Genomic DNA, 16372 nt, shown 5'->3' with positions numbered 1-16372 from the left:
GCCGAGGCTGTTCTTTTGATATTGCAGTGCATCCGATTATTGAATGCACCTAGTAAACTGTTAAGTTCACTGAATGGAACATGCTGCTTGAAGACAAATATGGGTTTCCAAATACCAAGTGAATGTTACCTGTATGACCAGGAGTGGGGATGCATTTTGTATGTATTCAATGACCTTCCTGTGATTGACCATAAATTTTATGGAGAGAAGATTTTCGATTACAAAGATGAACTGAGGAAAATAGGTGCGGTGGTTGATTTTGGAGATGCTATCAAAAAATTTGCTTCTCTCTTCAAACAGAAGGCATCACAATCCTCATTTAACCAACATCATGTTATGTCATTTCTCTCTTGTCGGAGGCTGCTGAAAGGAACTGCATATAAATTTCCTTCCGATTTCTCAACCATCATACGTAATCAGAAGTGGCTGTATACTAAGGTAGGTTGTTATATGTGCCCAAGATATTGCATTTTATACGGTCCGGAGTGGAAATCTATATCTTCGGTTACTCGTCTCCCTTTCATTGACGACAGTGACAAATTTTATGGTATGGCTATACATGAATACAAAGAAGATCTGAAGAGCATTGGTGTTGTTACTGAATTGAAAAATGGAGTGAGGTTTGTGCCTACATGTTTGAATTTTCCTTCAGATCCCTCCACCATTAGTCCTGACAGTGTGTTTTCTTTGCTGAAATGCATCCGAAGTCTTGTGCAAGAGCATAGTCTTTCTATTAAAGATGAGTTCAGCAAGAAACTGTCCAGAAATTGGTTAAAGACAAGTGCTGGTTATAGGCCTCCAGAGATGTGTTTGTTGTTTGATTCCAAGTGGAGTTCTTTCTTTAATCCAACTGACGGACCTTTTATTGATGAAAATTTTTATGGAATTAAGATAGCATCTTTCCAGAAAGAACTCGGTGCAATAGGAGTCACTATTGAACTAGAGAAAGGGTGCTCCTTGCTTTCCGGACACCTTCATAATCTCTCTGACACTGATAATATTGTCAAAACATATAGGTACTTCATTTAACCAACAACATGTTATGCATCTCTTTTTACTTCTTTCTTTCCAGTCACCTTAATATTCTTTCTGACTTGATAATATTGCAAAAATATGCAGCATACAATTGGAAACCAGAGCAGAAAGCCGACAAGAAAATTTGGATTCCGAATGGAACTAAAGGTGGAAAGTGGGTCAAATCTGGAAAATGCATCATACATGACCCAGATAAACTTTTTAGATTAAAATTTTATGTTCTTGAAGATATCTATGAATGGGCGCTTCTACCCTTTTTAAAATTTTCCTTGGAAGTCAGGATTAAGCCCTCACTTGATGATTATGTTGATGTGTGGAATGACTGGGAAAGATCATCGGAAGGATTGTCATATGAAAAGTGCTGGAAATTCTGGATGTTTATCCTGAAACACTTGGGCGAAAATCCAGAGAAAGAACTTTCTGAGAGGCTGATCAAACTACCTGTAACAACAGGCAGCAAAGAAATATTTCTGTTGCATAAAAAAGACTTGTTTATTCCTGATAATCTTCATCTGAAGAAGCTTTTTGAGCAGGAGAAGATATTTGTGTGGTATCCTCAGCAAAACTTTGGGCCATCATCCATTTCAAAGTTATATAACATCTACAGAAACATTGGTGCTCGAAATATCTCTGAATCGCTGTGCAAAAAAGTATCATCTTTAGTTAATGATGGTGTTGAAAGGGTCCGGTGCAAGTTGATCATAATAGAATTTTCAACTTAAAAGGTTTGGTTAAGCTCGTTCTTGGTTTCCTTGCTTGTTCAAGACTGAAAATGGAACCAGATAAGAGGCATGAAGCTGTTCAAGGTCTTATTAACCTGATCACCTTCCTTGAGACAGTGGTGCCGGTCACGGTAAGTTATAGTTTGTCGCTGTCATCAGGGGACATCATTACAAAGAAAGAAGACAAAATGGTACGCTGGGAAAAGAAAAGTTCTAAGTTCTTCATCCAGAAGATGGATAAGCCTATGGGTAATGCACTGAAATATGCCACATATTTCTCTGAAGCAATATCAGAAGGTGTTTTGTGTGAGAATCATGATCTTGTTCCTGCTCTCTCTGAACTGATCACATTGGGTTTTATGCTGAAATTCAAGAATGAAGATATTGAATTTCTCATGGAGTCCAAGAATTTACAGATTTTCTTTGAGGATGAGAAGTTCCTCAGTTCTTCCTTCCCTTCTGACTAAGTATTCTGCATTAGTTTTCCTGTTACTACGCGTGTCTGTTTACAGAACATGTTTTAAGTTTTCTTGTTCTCTTCATTTTATTATCATTTCAGTGGTTTGTGACTATGTTGAGATAGACGCCTTTGTTATTTATTATTGTTTGACCTAATTACTTACGAGTACCTGTCGATAATATTTTGCTTCCTTTACTTCTATTTGATGGCTATTTGGACTTGACAGACTAAGAAATTTTTTATTAACTGCATGAAATACAAACCTTAAAAAATTGGTGTGCAAGCATAAGATATTAATGATTGAATTTTCATATTGAACATCCTTTTGCTAATAACTATGTACTTTATGGAAAATTTAATGCTTGACTATGTTTGCGATTTCCATGTCAAGTCATGAACATAATTGTGAGAATTTGTATAGAAGTATTGGTGTTCATTATACCAATTACTTTCCTGAACATGGGAAAATTATGCCATCAAACTTTATACTGATTTTAATTGATCAATTGGAGCGCGATCTCTTACGGAAATTTTCTTTTTGCCAAACGGATAATACAGCCAATACTGTCATAATAACCTGGGTGACCAGGTTGAGCTTAGACTCCCATATTAAAGCTCTACTGGAACTTACAATTAATTTCTTTAATTATATAATTTTTTAAAAGGATTATCAAATAAATAATATGAAAGAGTACTCATGTTATTCGTTTTAACAAGCTGAACGTCTTACTTAATTCTTGGATTCTAAACAATTCAAGAACAAATACAAGAAGAAAATATTTCTTTAATCTGCATCTATATTGAGACTTGTATCAGTGGCATCATTCACTTTGAGTACAATTCTTGGATTTACACAATGAAAGCCAAAATCTTATGCACTATTTTCTGAAATAGAGCTAGTCTCCTCCCAAGATATATATACTTAATTTATTTGCTAATTTTGTGTTGTTACATTGCTGGAAGTTACAAAACTATGTAGCCATGACAGCTTTGACTATGATTGATATAACTATAGTGACCTTGGTGGTCCTCAAAAAGGTCCACGGCATATTACACATATCTCTGGTGGCTCAAGGTTATAATAGCCTATAAAATATGAAACTCGGACACATACACGGATACCTGACACTGCTAACAATTTAGGAAAGTGAAAGTGATTGAATTGAATGTAACTATGTTTCAGAGTCGGACACAGGACACCTGAATGCAGTTCTAAGAAATCAAAGGGTCAACATTACACTATTTCTGCAAAATAGCCTACTTATTCTACGAGACAATACTTGAGTTGATTGGTGGTTAATGGATATCTATATGGAAAACTTTAGGTCAATCAACTTGGAACAAGCCACAAGCTTTGAATTTTGCTATCTATGTTCCTTCAGATGAGAAATTTAACCCTAGAATATTGAAGAAGTTCAAATCAAATTCTGTCCATACCATGATACATTTTCTATCATCAGAGGTAGATCATTACCTCAACAAAGTTCTCGAAGCTTTGACTGATTCGAAGGTATACTTAACATGTTGTCCAGCAATAGTAACCAAACATTAGAGAGAAAATCGTCAACGATTTCATATACCTCAGATCATATATGGTAAAAGGGCTTCATTAATTTGTATGTAAATACTTTAGTTACTTGTTTTCCTTGTTAGTCATCAAGTTAATTTTTTCAAGAAAATTGTATTATTTTGGTGAACATAATTAAATTTTGGAGTGTTCTCTCTTTAACTCAAAGGGATGGAGAGTTTATGTTTACTCTGCTGATTTTTATAAATTAATTAATTTTGTTTTTGATTGCTGGGCCATGTTACTATCCCAAAGAAGCATTGGGCAGGTCAGAGAATCACATCCAACCAATAGAATAGCAACATCATAAGAGGCCCACATCAACTGATCAAAAAAACCAATAGAATTCAAATTTGTGGAAATTGATGCATTCACAATAATTTATACCAATCTTTACTTGTGAAAAGTATAATAATAACGACAGAGACTTTACAATAATTGTTTGGTAGGTAGTGTTGGGTTGGTCCACCTAGCAGCACAAACTTGACTACTTTTCACCTTATAATTCCATTTTTGTCCCTTCCCTATGTATGTACATTGGACACCAATTATTTTCCTACATTCTTTCTTTCTCACTCTCAAACTCTTCAACTTTTCAATCTTCCTATTGATCAGTCTGCTCTTTTTGAAGGATGGTTGAACAAATTCCATATGGCCTTACTGAAAGTATCATTAAAAGGTGAACAAATTTTTCATCCCTTACTCTGCACATTTCATTATAATTGTAACATCTAACATACATGGTTTTTTTATGGCTTAATTACTTTTTTGGTCCCTTAACTTATTTTTTAGTTTCGTTTTGGTTCCTTAACTATTAAAAGTTTTGTTTCAGTCCCATAACTTATTTTTGGGTTTTCTTTTGGTCCCTTAATACCTTTTTAGAAGAAAAATCTCAAAATGAAAACATTTAGTTAGTGTACTGAATTTTTGTTTCTTTTTACAGCTTGGCTTCTGAGGCCTGTCGTGAATTTCGACGGATATATGGTGTTAAGTATGAGGTCGATAGGCTTCGGGAGACGGTTGAATCCATCAAAGCTGTGCTCCTTGATGCTGAGGAGAAACAAGAACAAAACCATGCTGTACAAAACTGGATTAGAAGACTCAATGATGTGCTTCATCCTGCTGATGACTTGCTAGATGAATTTGTTATTGAAGGCATGCGACACAGAATGAAAGCACGTAAGAAGAACAAAGTGTCAAAGGTATTGCATTCCTTATCTCCAAAAAAAATTGCTTTTCGCCGTAAAATGGCTCGAGAGATTGAAAAAATAAGAAAAATATTTAATGATGTAGTGGATGAAATGACTAAGTTGAATTTGAGCCAAAATGTTGTGGTGGTGAAGCAAAGTGACGATGTAAGGAGAGAAACTTGCTCTTTTGTATTAGAATCAGATATCATTGGTAGAGAAGATAATAAAAAAGAGATTGTAAATTTATTGAGGCAACCACATAGAAACCACAATGTCTCCTTGATTGCCATTGTTGGTATTGGCGGTTTAGGTAAGACAGCTCTTGCTCAACTGGTATATAATGATGGGGAAGTGCAAAAAAAGTTTGAAAAGAAGATATGGGTATGTGTGTCTGAAGACTTTGATGTCAAAACTATTTTGAAGAACATATTGGAGTCGTTATTAAATGGAAAAGTTGATGAAAACTTATCATTAGAGAACTTGCAAAATAACCTCCGGCAAAATTTATCGGGAAGAAAATACTTTTTAGTCCTAGATGACATTTGGAATGAGAGTCATCAAAAATGGATTGAATTGAGAACTTACTTGATGTGTGGTGCTAAAGGCAGTAAGATTTTAGTGACGACTCGGAGTAAAACTGTGGCACGGACAATGGGTGTATGTGACCCTTATGCTTTGAATGGTTTGACTCCAGAAGAATCATGGGGTTTGTTAAAGAACATTGTTACATACGGTAATGAGGCTGAAGGAGTGAACAAAACTCTTGAATCAATTGGTATGGAGATAGCAGAAAAATGCAGAGGAGTTCCACTAGCTATTAGAACATTAGGAGGCCTATTGCAAAGTAAAAGTAAAGAGAGTGAATGGAACAATGTCTTGCAAGGTGACTTATGGAGATTATGCGAAGATGAAAATAGCATCATGCCGGTTCTGAAACTGAGCTATCGAAACTTGTCGCCTCAGCACAGACAATGCTTTGCATATTGCTCCGTATATCCTAAGGATTGGGAAATAGAGAAGGATGAGTGGATTCAGCTGTGCATGGCACAAGGTTATCTCGAAGGTTTGCCTGATATTGAGCCCATGGAAGATGCTGGTAACCAATTCGTGAAGAATTTCTTGACAAAGTCATTTTTCCAAGATGCAAGAATTGACGGAGATGGTAATATACATAGTTTCAAAATGCATGATTTAATGCATGATCTCGCAATGCAAGTAGCTGGAAATTTTTGTTGTTTTTTGGATGGCGATGCAAAAGAACCAGTAGGAAGACCCATGCATATATCGTTTCAACGTAATGCAATTAGTTTGCTGGACTCATTGGATGCAGGCAGGCTGAGAACATTTTTGTTGTCCTCGTCTCCCTTTTGGACAGGATTGGATGGGGAGGAATCGTCAGTTATTTCAAATTTCAAATACTTGCGTGTCTTGAAACTATCAGATTCTTCTTTAACTAGACTATCTGGTTCAATTGGAAAATTAAAGCATTTAAGATGCCTTAACATATATGATTGCAAGGCTTCGATAGATCTTTTCAAATCTATAAGCAGTCTTGTTGGCCTAAAAACATTGAAATTGAGAGTGCATGAAATCAGTCCTTGGGAATTCCAGATGTTGCGGTATAATGGTATTATTAATCATTCAAAATGGCTTTCTTCACTAACAAATATTGTTGAAATCTCTCTCACTTTTTGTGGAAGTTTGCAGTTTCTCCCCCCATTGGAACATCTTCCATTCCTTAAGTCACTTCATATAGGTTACCTTGGTATGCTGGAATGTATACATTACGAAAAGCCTCTTTTTCCTGAAAAATTCTTCCCATCTTTGGAGAGCCTCAAGTTGGAGTATTGCTTAGAGTTGAGGGGATGGTATAGGATAGGAGACGATATTAACTCTACACAATCACGCCATTTATCCTTACCTCCTTTTCCTCTTCTTTCTCAATTATCAATCGAAGGATGTCGGAAGTTGACTTGCATGCCTGCTTTTACAAAACTTGACAAGAGATTGATGTTAAATGGTAGTCATGTAGAGGCACTGAATGCAACACTAAACAATCAGAGTGTCTCGTTTCCTCCTCTTTCCATGCTCAAATCTCTGTCTATTGGTGGACACAAACTTCCTGTCTATAACATCCCAGAAAATTGGTTGCATAATCTTTTTTCTCTCCAACATCTTCAAATAGAATATTTTTCAAGTAAACAAGTTCATGAAATTGCAGTTTGGTTTAGTGAGGACTTCAACTGTCTTCCTTCTCTACAAAAAATCACCTTACAACATTGTGATGACCTAGAGACATTGCCTGACTGGATGTGTAGCCTCTCATCGCTTCAACAAGTGACCATAAGGTGTTTCCCACACTTAGTATCGGTGCCTGAAGGAATGCCTCGTCTCACCAAATTACAGACCCTAGAAATCATCGAATGTCCCCTGTTGGTTAAAGAATGTGAGGCAGAATCAAGTGAAAATTGGCCCAAAATTGCTCACATTCCAAACATCATAAGGGATCTTATTTAAAAAGGTACCATATCCTCTTAAAACAACTGTTATTTTATTTTTTTTCTTTCTTTTCGTTTCCATTCTTTGATTATCTGGAAATTCAATAGTAAATGTCTTCTAATATTTCAACCACAAAAGTAAATGGTTTCAAATTTCTGGATTTTCAAAATAATTGGCTATGAATATTTTTCTAATCCTATCATAAAACTGATTTTCAACTGGTTTATAATTCATAATCTTAGTATTCCTGTTTCTGGACTATATATGTGCCTTGAACTAACTAACTAGGTATATCCTATTTATTAATTGATTTGTGTTATATTAAATTTAGTATTAGATAGCTGTTAGCTTCTTTCCATTCTTCTTATTTTTCTATCCAATATTGTTATTTGCGCTCAATTTTTTATTACACCAGTTTGTTCTAATACTCTTTAAAATTATCTACTCAAGGAATTGTGTTTGACGGACTTTCATATTGATTTGAGTTTTTATCCTGTCGCATATATTTTGTCAACACAGATATGAGACACGTGATTCTATAAAAGAATTAAAAAATGAATAGGTTTGGCTTGTGCCTGCTAAACAAATACCTGCTTTAGATGTATGAAGATGGTTAGAGTGTAATATTATTTTCATTTGCGACTTTTGGACAGGTGGTAAATATCATGGACCGATGATTTGCTTCTGTTGTGCGATAATCATGATTAACTGATCACATTGAGGTTTTGTGCTGAAACTCAAGAATGAAGAAACTGAATTTCTGATGTAGTCCAAGAATTTACAGATTTTTTATGAGGATGAGGAGTTCCTAAGTTCTGCATGACTTTACGGCCTATGTTTTAAGTTTTCTTGTTCTCTTAATTTTTTTATCTTCTAAGTGGTTTGTAACCATGATCAGACACCTTTGTTATTACTGTATGGCTGAATTACTTCTGTGTACCTGTCTACAACATTTTGCTTCCTTTTCTTCTATTTGATTTGATGATCTTTTGGACTTTGCAGACTTAAAAAGTTTAACTACTAAGTCCAATAAAATTAGATTGAATATGTGTATGAACATTTCATTATTTAAGTCCCTCCCTGCCTTGCCAAAACAACAGTACCTGGAAAACCAAAAGACCTATCACACTGCAAGTTTTTTCTATTTTATTTTTTATTTTGCATTTATTTTTCTTTCTTTTTTTAAGAATATTTTTCATTTTGTTTACTCAAAATCAAAATAGATACTGTATAATTCTAGTTTGTTTCGATTTTTATAAATTAATTAATAATTAATTTTGTAGTAGATTATAAATTAAAAATAAAAACAAAATTAAGTTGGGCGTAAGTAGAGGTAAACTTAATAAAAGTATTACCCCAATGCATGGCGAAGAGAAATGTTATCTTGATTTCTTAATTATTTGTTTCTTTCTCTTCAAGTCACATCAATAGTTACAAGTGAATTCTTAAAATAAATAAAAAATTATAAACGATGTATTTTTATATCATATGGAGATACATTACAAATTTATAGTTGTTTAAATATCATTACGGTGTAAGAAACACATCCAACCAAAATGACTCCACAAAAGGAATCAATGGCATTCACGACTCTATAGAAATTGAAGTGTCCATATTTTCAAGGGAATGTAATCATTTTTATCATCAAATATGTAACAAATAACCATAATAATTTTCAATAGAGTGAAATCACAAAATAGTATCTAAGCGTGCACTTTAGTCAAACTCAATTTATGTGTTGGATTTCTCTTATAATATTGGTTGGTCCTGCTAGCAGCGTAATTCCATTTTTGTCCCTTCCCTTTGTCATTCTCAAACTCTTCAGTTTTTCCTTTAACAAAAGTCAAACTCTACAACTTTTCAATCTTCTCTTGATCAATCTGATCTTTTTAAAGGATGGCTGAGCTAATTCCATATGGTCTTGCTGAAAGCCTCATTAAAAGGTGAACAAATTCTCATCCCTTATAACTTTACTCATTTCATTAAAACTGTCACATCCAACATATATGTGTTGCATACATGGTTGTTCTTTATTTAATATCTTTTGTAAATTGTAATGACTAGAAAGAAAGTGTCAAATGGAATAGAAGTTACTCCCTCCTCCGGTATTGAATATAAGCAAAAAAAAAATTCAAACAAAGTTGATGTATTTAGTTAAAAATTTGAACAGTGTACATCTACTTTGTTTGACATTTTTTTGCTTCTATTCGAGACCGAGTAGTATATGCTCTACTGAAGTTTTAAATTTTGACAGGTTGGCATCTGCGGCCTTTCGTGAGTTTGGAGGAATCTATGGTGTTATGAATGAGTTGGAAAGGCTTAAGAATACAGTTGAGTCTATCAGAAATGTACTCCTTGATGCTGAGGACAAACAAGAACAAAACCATGCTGTAAAAAACTGGATTAGAAGACTCAAAGATGTGCTGAATTTTGCTGACAACTTGCTAGATGAATTTGTTATTGAAGATTTGAGACACAAATCGGATGTACGTCAGAAGAAGAAAGTGACTAAGGTATTTTATTCCTTATCACCAAACCGAATTGCTTTCCGCTATAAGATGGCTCATGAAATTGAAAAAATTCGAAAAATATTTAACGATGTAGTGGACGAAATGTCCAAGTTGAATTTAAGCCAAAATGTAATGGTGGTTATGCAAACTGATATCATCGGAAGAGAAAATAACAAAAAAGAGATTATAAGTTTATTGAGGCAGCATCATAGAGACCACAACGTCTCCTTGATAGCTATTGTTGGTATTGGTGGTTTAGGCAAGACAGCTCTTGCTCAGTTGGTATACAATGATAAGGAAGTAGAAAACATTTTCGAAAAGAAGATATGGGTGTGTGTCTCTAAAAACTTTGATGTCAAAACTATTTTGAAGAAAATATTGGAGTCATTATTAAATGGGAAAGTTGACGAAAACTTATCATTGGACAACTTGCAAAATAACCTCCGTCAAAATTTATCAGAAAGAAAATACTTGTTAGTCCTAGATGACATTTGGAATGAGAGTCACCAAAAATGGATCGAGTTGAGGACTTACTTGATGTGTGGTGCTAAAGACAGCAAGATTTTAGTGACGACTCGTAGTAAAACTGTGGCACAGACAATGGGTGTATGCGACCCTTATGTTTTGAATGGTTTGACTCCAGAAGAATCATGGAGTTTGTTAAAGAACATCATTACATATGGGAATGAGGCCCAAGCAGTGAACGAAACTCTTGAATCAATTGGTATGGAGATAGCAGAAAAGTGCAGTGGGGTTCCACTAGCTATTAGAACATTAGGAGGCCTATTGCAAGGTAAGAGTAAACAAAGTGAATGGAACAATGTCTTACAAGGTGACTTTTGGAGATTATGCCAAGACGAAAATAGCATCGTGCCGGTTCTGAAACTGAGTTACCAAAACTTGTCACCTCAACAGAGACAATGTTTTGCATATTGCTCTATATATCCTAAGGATTGGGAAATAGAGAAGGATGAGTTGATTCAACTATGCATTGCACAAGGTTATCTTGATTGCTCGCCTGAAGTTGAGCTCAATGAAGATATTGGTAACCAATTCGTGAAAATTTTCTTGACAAAGTCATTTTTTCAAGATGCGAAAATGGATGAAGATGGTGATATATATAGTTTCAAAATGCATGATTTAATTCATGATCTAGCAATGCAAGTAGCAGGAATAGATTGCTGTTCCTTGGATGGCGATGCAAATAAACTAGTAGGAAGGCCGATGCATGTATCGTTTCAACGTAATGCCATTGGTTTGTTGGACTCGTTGGATGCAATCAAGCTGAGAACTTTGGTTCTATTGTCCTCGTCTCCCGGGTGGACAGGATTGAACGGGGAGGAATCGTCAGTTATTTCAAATTTCAAATACTTGTGTGTCTTGAAACTGTCAGATTCTTCTTTATCCAAGCTATCTGGTTCAATTGGAAAATTAAAGCATTTAAGATGCCTTAACTTATATGATTGCAAGGTTTCAATAGATTTTTTCAAATCCATAAGCAAACTTGTTTGCCTACAAACATTGAAATTGCGAGTGCGTGAAATCACTCCATGGGAATTTAATGTGTGGCGGTATGATGGTATTATCTATTCAAACTGGCTTTCTTCACTGACAAATATTGTTGAAATTTCTCTCACTTGCTGTGAGGGTTTGGAGTTTCTCCCTCCTTTGGAGCGTCTCCCATTCCTTAAATCTCTTTATATAAGTTTTCTTCGTGTGCTGAAATACATACATTATGAAGAGCCTATTTTGTCTGAAATTTTTTTCCCATCTTTGGAAAGCCTCAGGTTGGAGGATTGCTCATACTTGATGGGATGGTGTAGGACAGGAGATGGTATTGACTCTTCACAATCACATCATAGATCCTTTCCACCCTTTCCTCTTCTATCTCAGTTATCAATCGAAGGATGTCAGAGGTTGACTTGCATGCCCACTTTTCCAAATAGGCTCTTCATAATCCCTGTGTATTGAATGCAACACTAAACAATCAGAGTCTCTCATTTCCTCCTCTTTCCATGCTCAAATCCCTGTGTATTGGTGGGCACAAACTTGCTGTCTATAACATCTCAGAAAATTGGATGCAAAATCTTCCTTCTCTCCAACATCTTCAAATTGAACTTTTTTCAAGTCAACAAGTTCATGAAATTGCAATTTGGTTTAATAACAACTTCAACTGTCTCCCTTCTCTACAAAAAATTACCTTACAATATTGTGATGACCTAAAGGCATTGCCTGACTGGATGTGTAGCATCTCATCACTTCAACATGTGACCATAAGGTATTCCCCACATTTAGCATCGGTGCCTGAAGGAATGCCTCGCCTTGCTAAATTAAAGACCCTAGAAATCATTGGATGTCCCCTGTTAGTTAAAGAGTGTGAGGCGCAAACAAATGCTACTTGGCCCAAAGTTGCTCACATCCCAAACATAATCTTAAGGGATGTCATTTAGAAAGGTACCATATCCTCCGAAAACAATTGTTTCTATTCTTTGATTTTCTGGATTTTCAATAGTAAATGGCTTCTAATATCTGTACCCTCAAAATTAAATGGTTTCAATTTTCTTGATTTTCAAAGTAGTTGGCTGTGAGTATTTTTCTAATACTATCATAAAACGGATTTTCAACTGGTTTATATCATATCATAATCCTAGTGTTCCTGTTTCTGAACTATATACGTGCCTTCAACTAATTAACTAGGTAGATCTTATTCATTAGGTAATTTTGTTATGCATAGAAGGTAGATTTGTGTTACAGGTAGTATTAGATAGTTATAAGCTCCTTTCACCTTTTCTTATTTCTCTTTCCAATAATGTTGTTTGCATGCCATTTTTATTAGACCAATTTCTTCTTATTATACTCTTGAAAATTATCTACTCCAGGATTTCTGTTTATAGACTCTCATACTGATTTGAGCTATTATCCAGTGATTTGTAAGAATAGATAAGAAACACTTGATTTTATAGAAGAAATGAAAAATGGATAGGTTTGCTTGTGCTAAACAAATACCTGCTGTAGCTGTGTGAAGATAGTGCAGAGTGTAATATTACTTTCATATACACCTTTTTGGCAGGTAAATATCATGGACTAAGGATTTGTTTCTGCCCTCTTTTATGGTCACCAAAGATGGTAAATTTTAAATTTTCTGATAGTTTGTTGGTGTGTTTTTTCGTATTGTTAATGCTATTTTTATACTTGGAACATAAGAGTCTGGTTGATTTTATCTTAAGTAAAGATTTCCATAGTGGTCTTTATTTTTGTAGGCTAATAGAACTATTTGGCTTTGTCCCTATGAGCTTAGCTTAGTTAGTAGGGACAATGCATAATATATGCAGGGGCCGGGGTTCGAACCCTGGACACCCCACTTCTCCGCATTAAAATGTGTGAGCTCTAGCCACTAGGCTACTTGAACAAAAAAAAAAAAAAAAACTATTTGGCTTTTTTCATATTTGTGATTTTATCCTTTGGTGTTTGTTTTTCATGTCTAGCATGAAAGAGGTGTTGTCATATCTACTTTATACTACAATAATTTCCTATTTTGAATCATGTGCCTAATCAATTTGTAAAAGTAGTAACTAGTGAGATTTGATTCTCAATCAGTTTGAATTCATGATCAGATTTGATACTAACATATTGCTCAAGCATGAGTATATAACTAAAAGACTCAATCAGGTTTCAATTCACTATTTACAGTTAAATATGTATATGAAGCCAGAGCAAAAGGTAATCTTGGACAGAAGAAAACTATTTAATATTGAAACACAAAACTGTAACCAATGTGTTATGAAATTAACAAGTGGTTTAGGTTTCCATATTACAAAATTAATGATCTCTATGCAATGAATTTCTTGCTTAAGACCAATATTGGAGCCTAAGCATAGATTTATCTTGTTTCCATATGGTTCTTCATAAAGAACAACGTCTTTGGAGCCTAACCTTATAGATAGTTCCAGCTAGTTTAATTCAATAGTTTTGTTGTAGTTATGCTTCTTTGTTAATGTTGACAAAATTTGTTTCCTTGTTTGCGAATGCCAACAAAGAGTTTGTTTCGTAGTGAATTTGCTGGTATATTTGATTATGAGCACTTATAACCTACAAATAATCATTTTGATAAAATAAACCCCACGCAACGCAACGTGCGAGGTCATATAAATCACTAGGTACATTTATTCTTTCTTTTTCCAATAAACTAGTAACAGATATCACTAACTGTCTTGAAATAAGAAAAAGTAAAGTTTATCATATACATTTTAGGTATATATGTATACATAAAATGCACGCATTAACTACACTACCATTTCTTTTTTGTCTTAGACGAAGTGGTAATCCACTTGAAATTAAACTCCCATAACTGTGAGGTCCCGGGTTCAAACCCGGATCACGACGTCCGACCTTGAACTAAGACTTCTACACTACCATTTTTTTCTTAATGAAAGTGAAAAAAAAGTAAAAGGTGTTTACACCGTTACGAAAAAAAGGAGAAAATATAGTGAATACAACTAATAATTTCAAAAGGCTTCGTATCGAGTTAAAAATGCACCGTGTTTATTTTAACAAAGTATCGTGAAAATATATACTGTGCACATAAATATTTTGAGCCTATTCATTTTATTTAATTGTATATATATAAAATATAGACAATCTCAAACGTCATATTTGCTTGAGCAACAAACTATCTCCCGATTTCAACGCTTCAATGTTTCCCCTCCCTTCTTTGAAACTTTCTAATCTTTGGTTCTTAACAAACAACCATGCATTCATCTTCTGCAAAATCCTCCAACAAAACAATTAATATAGAAAAAAATTGTTGTCCTTGTTATTGATCTTCCTCTTCAATGGGGGATAGAAAGGGAGATGTTAGAATATACGTCATCTCTTGTTTTTTCTTTGCATGCACAATTGGAGGAGGAATTTTCCTTTGCATGTACATATTCCTACCAGATTCTGAATCTTTACCATGGTATCTCTTTGCAGGCATGGCATTGGTTGCAATTCCATGGCTATCTTGGTTTCTCATCTTGATATATAGATGCATTAGACCTATTAATGTTCAATTTGATGAACATCATACAAACAATTATGGTAATACTGGTGCAATTTGGACACCAAAATCTCCACAAACAGCTGCTACTGCTGTTAGAAGCCCTCGTGGTACAAAATCCCCTTCTCATTCCCCTGTTGGTGGCGGCGGTGGAGAGCGTCGTGTTCAATTCGGCACAGTTGTGGAGGTGGGAGATGAATTTGGTGGCGGCAGCGAGGAAGAACACCACCATAATGATGATTTTGTTGAGCATCATGAGTCCAAAAAAGAACAAGACATACCACAAACATTGATAACGGTTGAACACTAGTCTAGATAAAGTGAAATTCCGTTGTAAATGTCTTAATGGATTGAATGCACATGGTGATATGTATATGATATTGGAGTCTAATACACACAAGTGATGATGATGTACATTAGTTGAATTGATGCATACATGCTACATATTCAGGGCAAGTAGTAATTTTCACCATGGTCATATTGTAAGAGTTGGTTTTTATTTTTCTTTTATAGGCAAATGTTAGCAGTAAATTTTGTTAGGAGGAGGAAAAAATTTATTAACCGTAGAGATCGAATTTTGAACCTTTTTCATACCATTCGGCTACACGCTCAGAGACTATTGTAGGAGTTAGTCGGGCTTGCATACACGAGACAACATAATTAGATCATAGTGATGAGATAAATTAGATGAGTGACTAAATGAGGCATCATATTGTAGAAAAAGAGCAAAGTTGAAAAGGGAAGAATCCACACCAAGACAATGATATTTATGTCCTTGAGTAGTGATTCTAAATAAAATTGAAAAGGAAAATTAAGGATTTAGATTCTCCATGATATTGAGTTATATGTACTGATTGAATGATATGTGGTGTAAATGATAACTACGTGAGAAATGTAATAGAAAAAAGTTTTAAATATGATTTTAGTCTCCACATATATTATTTTATGTTATTAGTCTCTGTTAACATTTGTTTGCATACTAATTAAGATGTGACTCTCTCAACAACCCAAATGCCAAATGATGGCAATAATGATGCGTTGTTGAATAAAAAGAGCATATAGTTTGAATCAATTTTCAGGGATGAAATTAGCAAGACCAAGCTCACTCGCAAATATCAATACTTATCCTCAAATGTTTTTATTAGAGTTTCTGGGAAGTAAAAATTACAATAAAAAGTGATTCTTTCGTTCATTTTAAGCTTTTTTACTGATTTTTTGCAATTATCTATTATCCTCAACTAAATGTGAAAAAATTATCTTTAAATTTGTTTATGCAAAAAAAACAGATTCATTGGTTAAATTATGATCCTTTGGTACCGTGTAGAAATATGAATCGTGATCCTATATGAAA

General features: G+C 34.5%; 3 protein-coding genes across 6 annotated transcripts; all 3 read left to right on the top strand.

The window, feature by feature from the left end:
• Nucleotides 1-4303: 4303 nt before the first annotated feature.
• LOC11425504 (putative disease resistance protein RGA1) lies at nucleotides 4304-8520 on the top strand. Its single transcript, XM_003626798.4, has 3 exons — nucleotides 4304-4463; nucleotides 4728-7495; nucleotides 8127-8520. The coding sequence occupies exons 1-2, from the start codon at nucleotides 4417-4419 to the stop codon at nucleotides 7489-7491; spliced, it is 2811 nt and encodes a 936-aa protein (XP_003626846.2). The 5' UTR covers nucleotides 4304-4416; the 3' UTR covers nucleotides 7492-7495; nucleotides 8127-8520.
• A 745-nt stretch (nucleotides 8521-9265) lies between these two features.
• On the top strand, nucleotides 9266-15499 carry LOC11421992 (disease resistance protein RGA2). 4 transcript variants are annotated; one of them, XM_024772514.2, is made up of 4 exons: nucleotides 9266-9416; nucleotides 9728-12437; nucleotides 13054-13109; nucleotides 14955-15499. In XM_024772514.2, exons 1-2 carry the CDS (start codon nucleotides 9370-9372, stop codon nucleotides 11952-11954), a joined length of 2274 nt encoding a protein of 757 aa, XP_024628282.1. In that variant the 5' UTR covers nucleotides 9266-9369; the 3' UTR covers nucleotides 11955-12437; nucleotides 13054-13109; nucleotides 14955-15499. The 4 variants fall into 4 exon arrangements, with proteins under 4 accessions (XP_024628282.1, XP_024628283.1, XP_039685505.1 ...); XM_024772515.2 differs by lacking the exon at nucleotides 13054-13109; XM_039829571.1 differs by lacking the exon at nucleotides 14955-15499 and having other exon boundaries at nucleotides 13054-14038.
• Nucleotides 14816-15331, top strand: LOC11424952 (uncharacterized). Its single transcript, XM_003626796.3, has one exon. The coding sequence runs from the start codon at nucleotides 14816-14818 to the stop codon at nucleotides 15329-15331; it is 516 nt and encodes a 171-aa protein (XP_003626844.1).
• Nucleotides 15500-16372: the final 873 nt, after the last annotated feature.

The sequence above is a fragment of the Medicago truncatula genome, chromosome 8 (assembly GCF_003473485.1).
Source record: "Medicago truncatula cultivar Jemalong A17 chromosome 8, MtrunA17r5.0-ANR, whole genome shotgun sequence".
NCBI lineage: Eukaryota > Viridiplantae > Streptophyta > Magnoliopsida > Fabales > Fabaceae > Medicago > Medicago truncatula.
This window is presented reverse-complemented; position numbering and strand designations above follow the sequence as displayed.

What these genes read in the sequence shown, in the direction of transcription:
- LOC11424952 (XM_003626796.3), top strand. Translation starts at nt 14,816, where the DNA reads ATGGGGGATAGAAAGGGAGATGTTAGAATATACGTCATCTCTTGTTTT.
- LOC11421992 (XM_024772515.2), top strand. Translation starts at nt 9,370, where the DNA reads ATGGCTGAGCTAATTCCATATGGTCTTGCTGAAAGCCTCATTAAAAG. An exon ending in GCTGAAAGCCTCATTAAAAG is followed by an intron (nt 9,417 to 9,727) that starts GTGAACAAATTC and finishes AAATTTTGACAG; the next exon opens with GTTGGCATCTGCGGCCTTTC.
- LOC11425504 (XM_003626798.4), top strand. Translation starts at nt 4,417, where the DNA reads ATGGTTGAACAAATTCCATATGGCCTTACTGAAAGTATCATTAAAAG. An exon ending in ACTGAAAGTATCATTAAAAG is followed by an intron (nt 4,464 to 4,727) that starts GTGAACAAATTT and finishes TTCTTTTTACAG; the next exon opens with CTTGGCTTCTGAGGCCTGTC.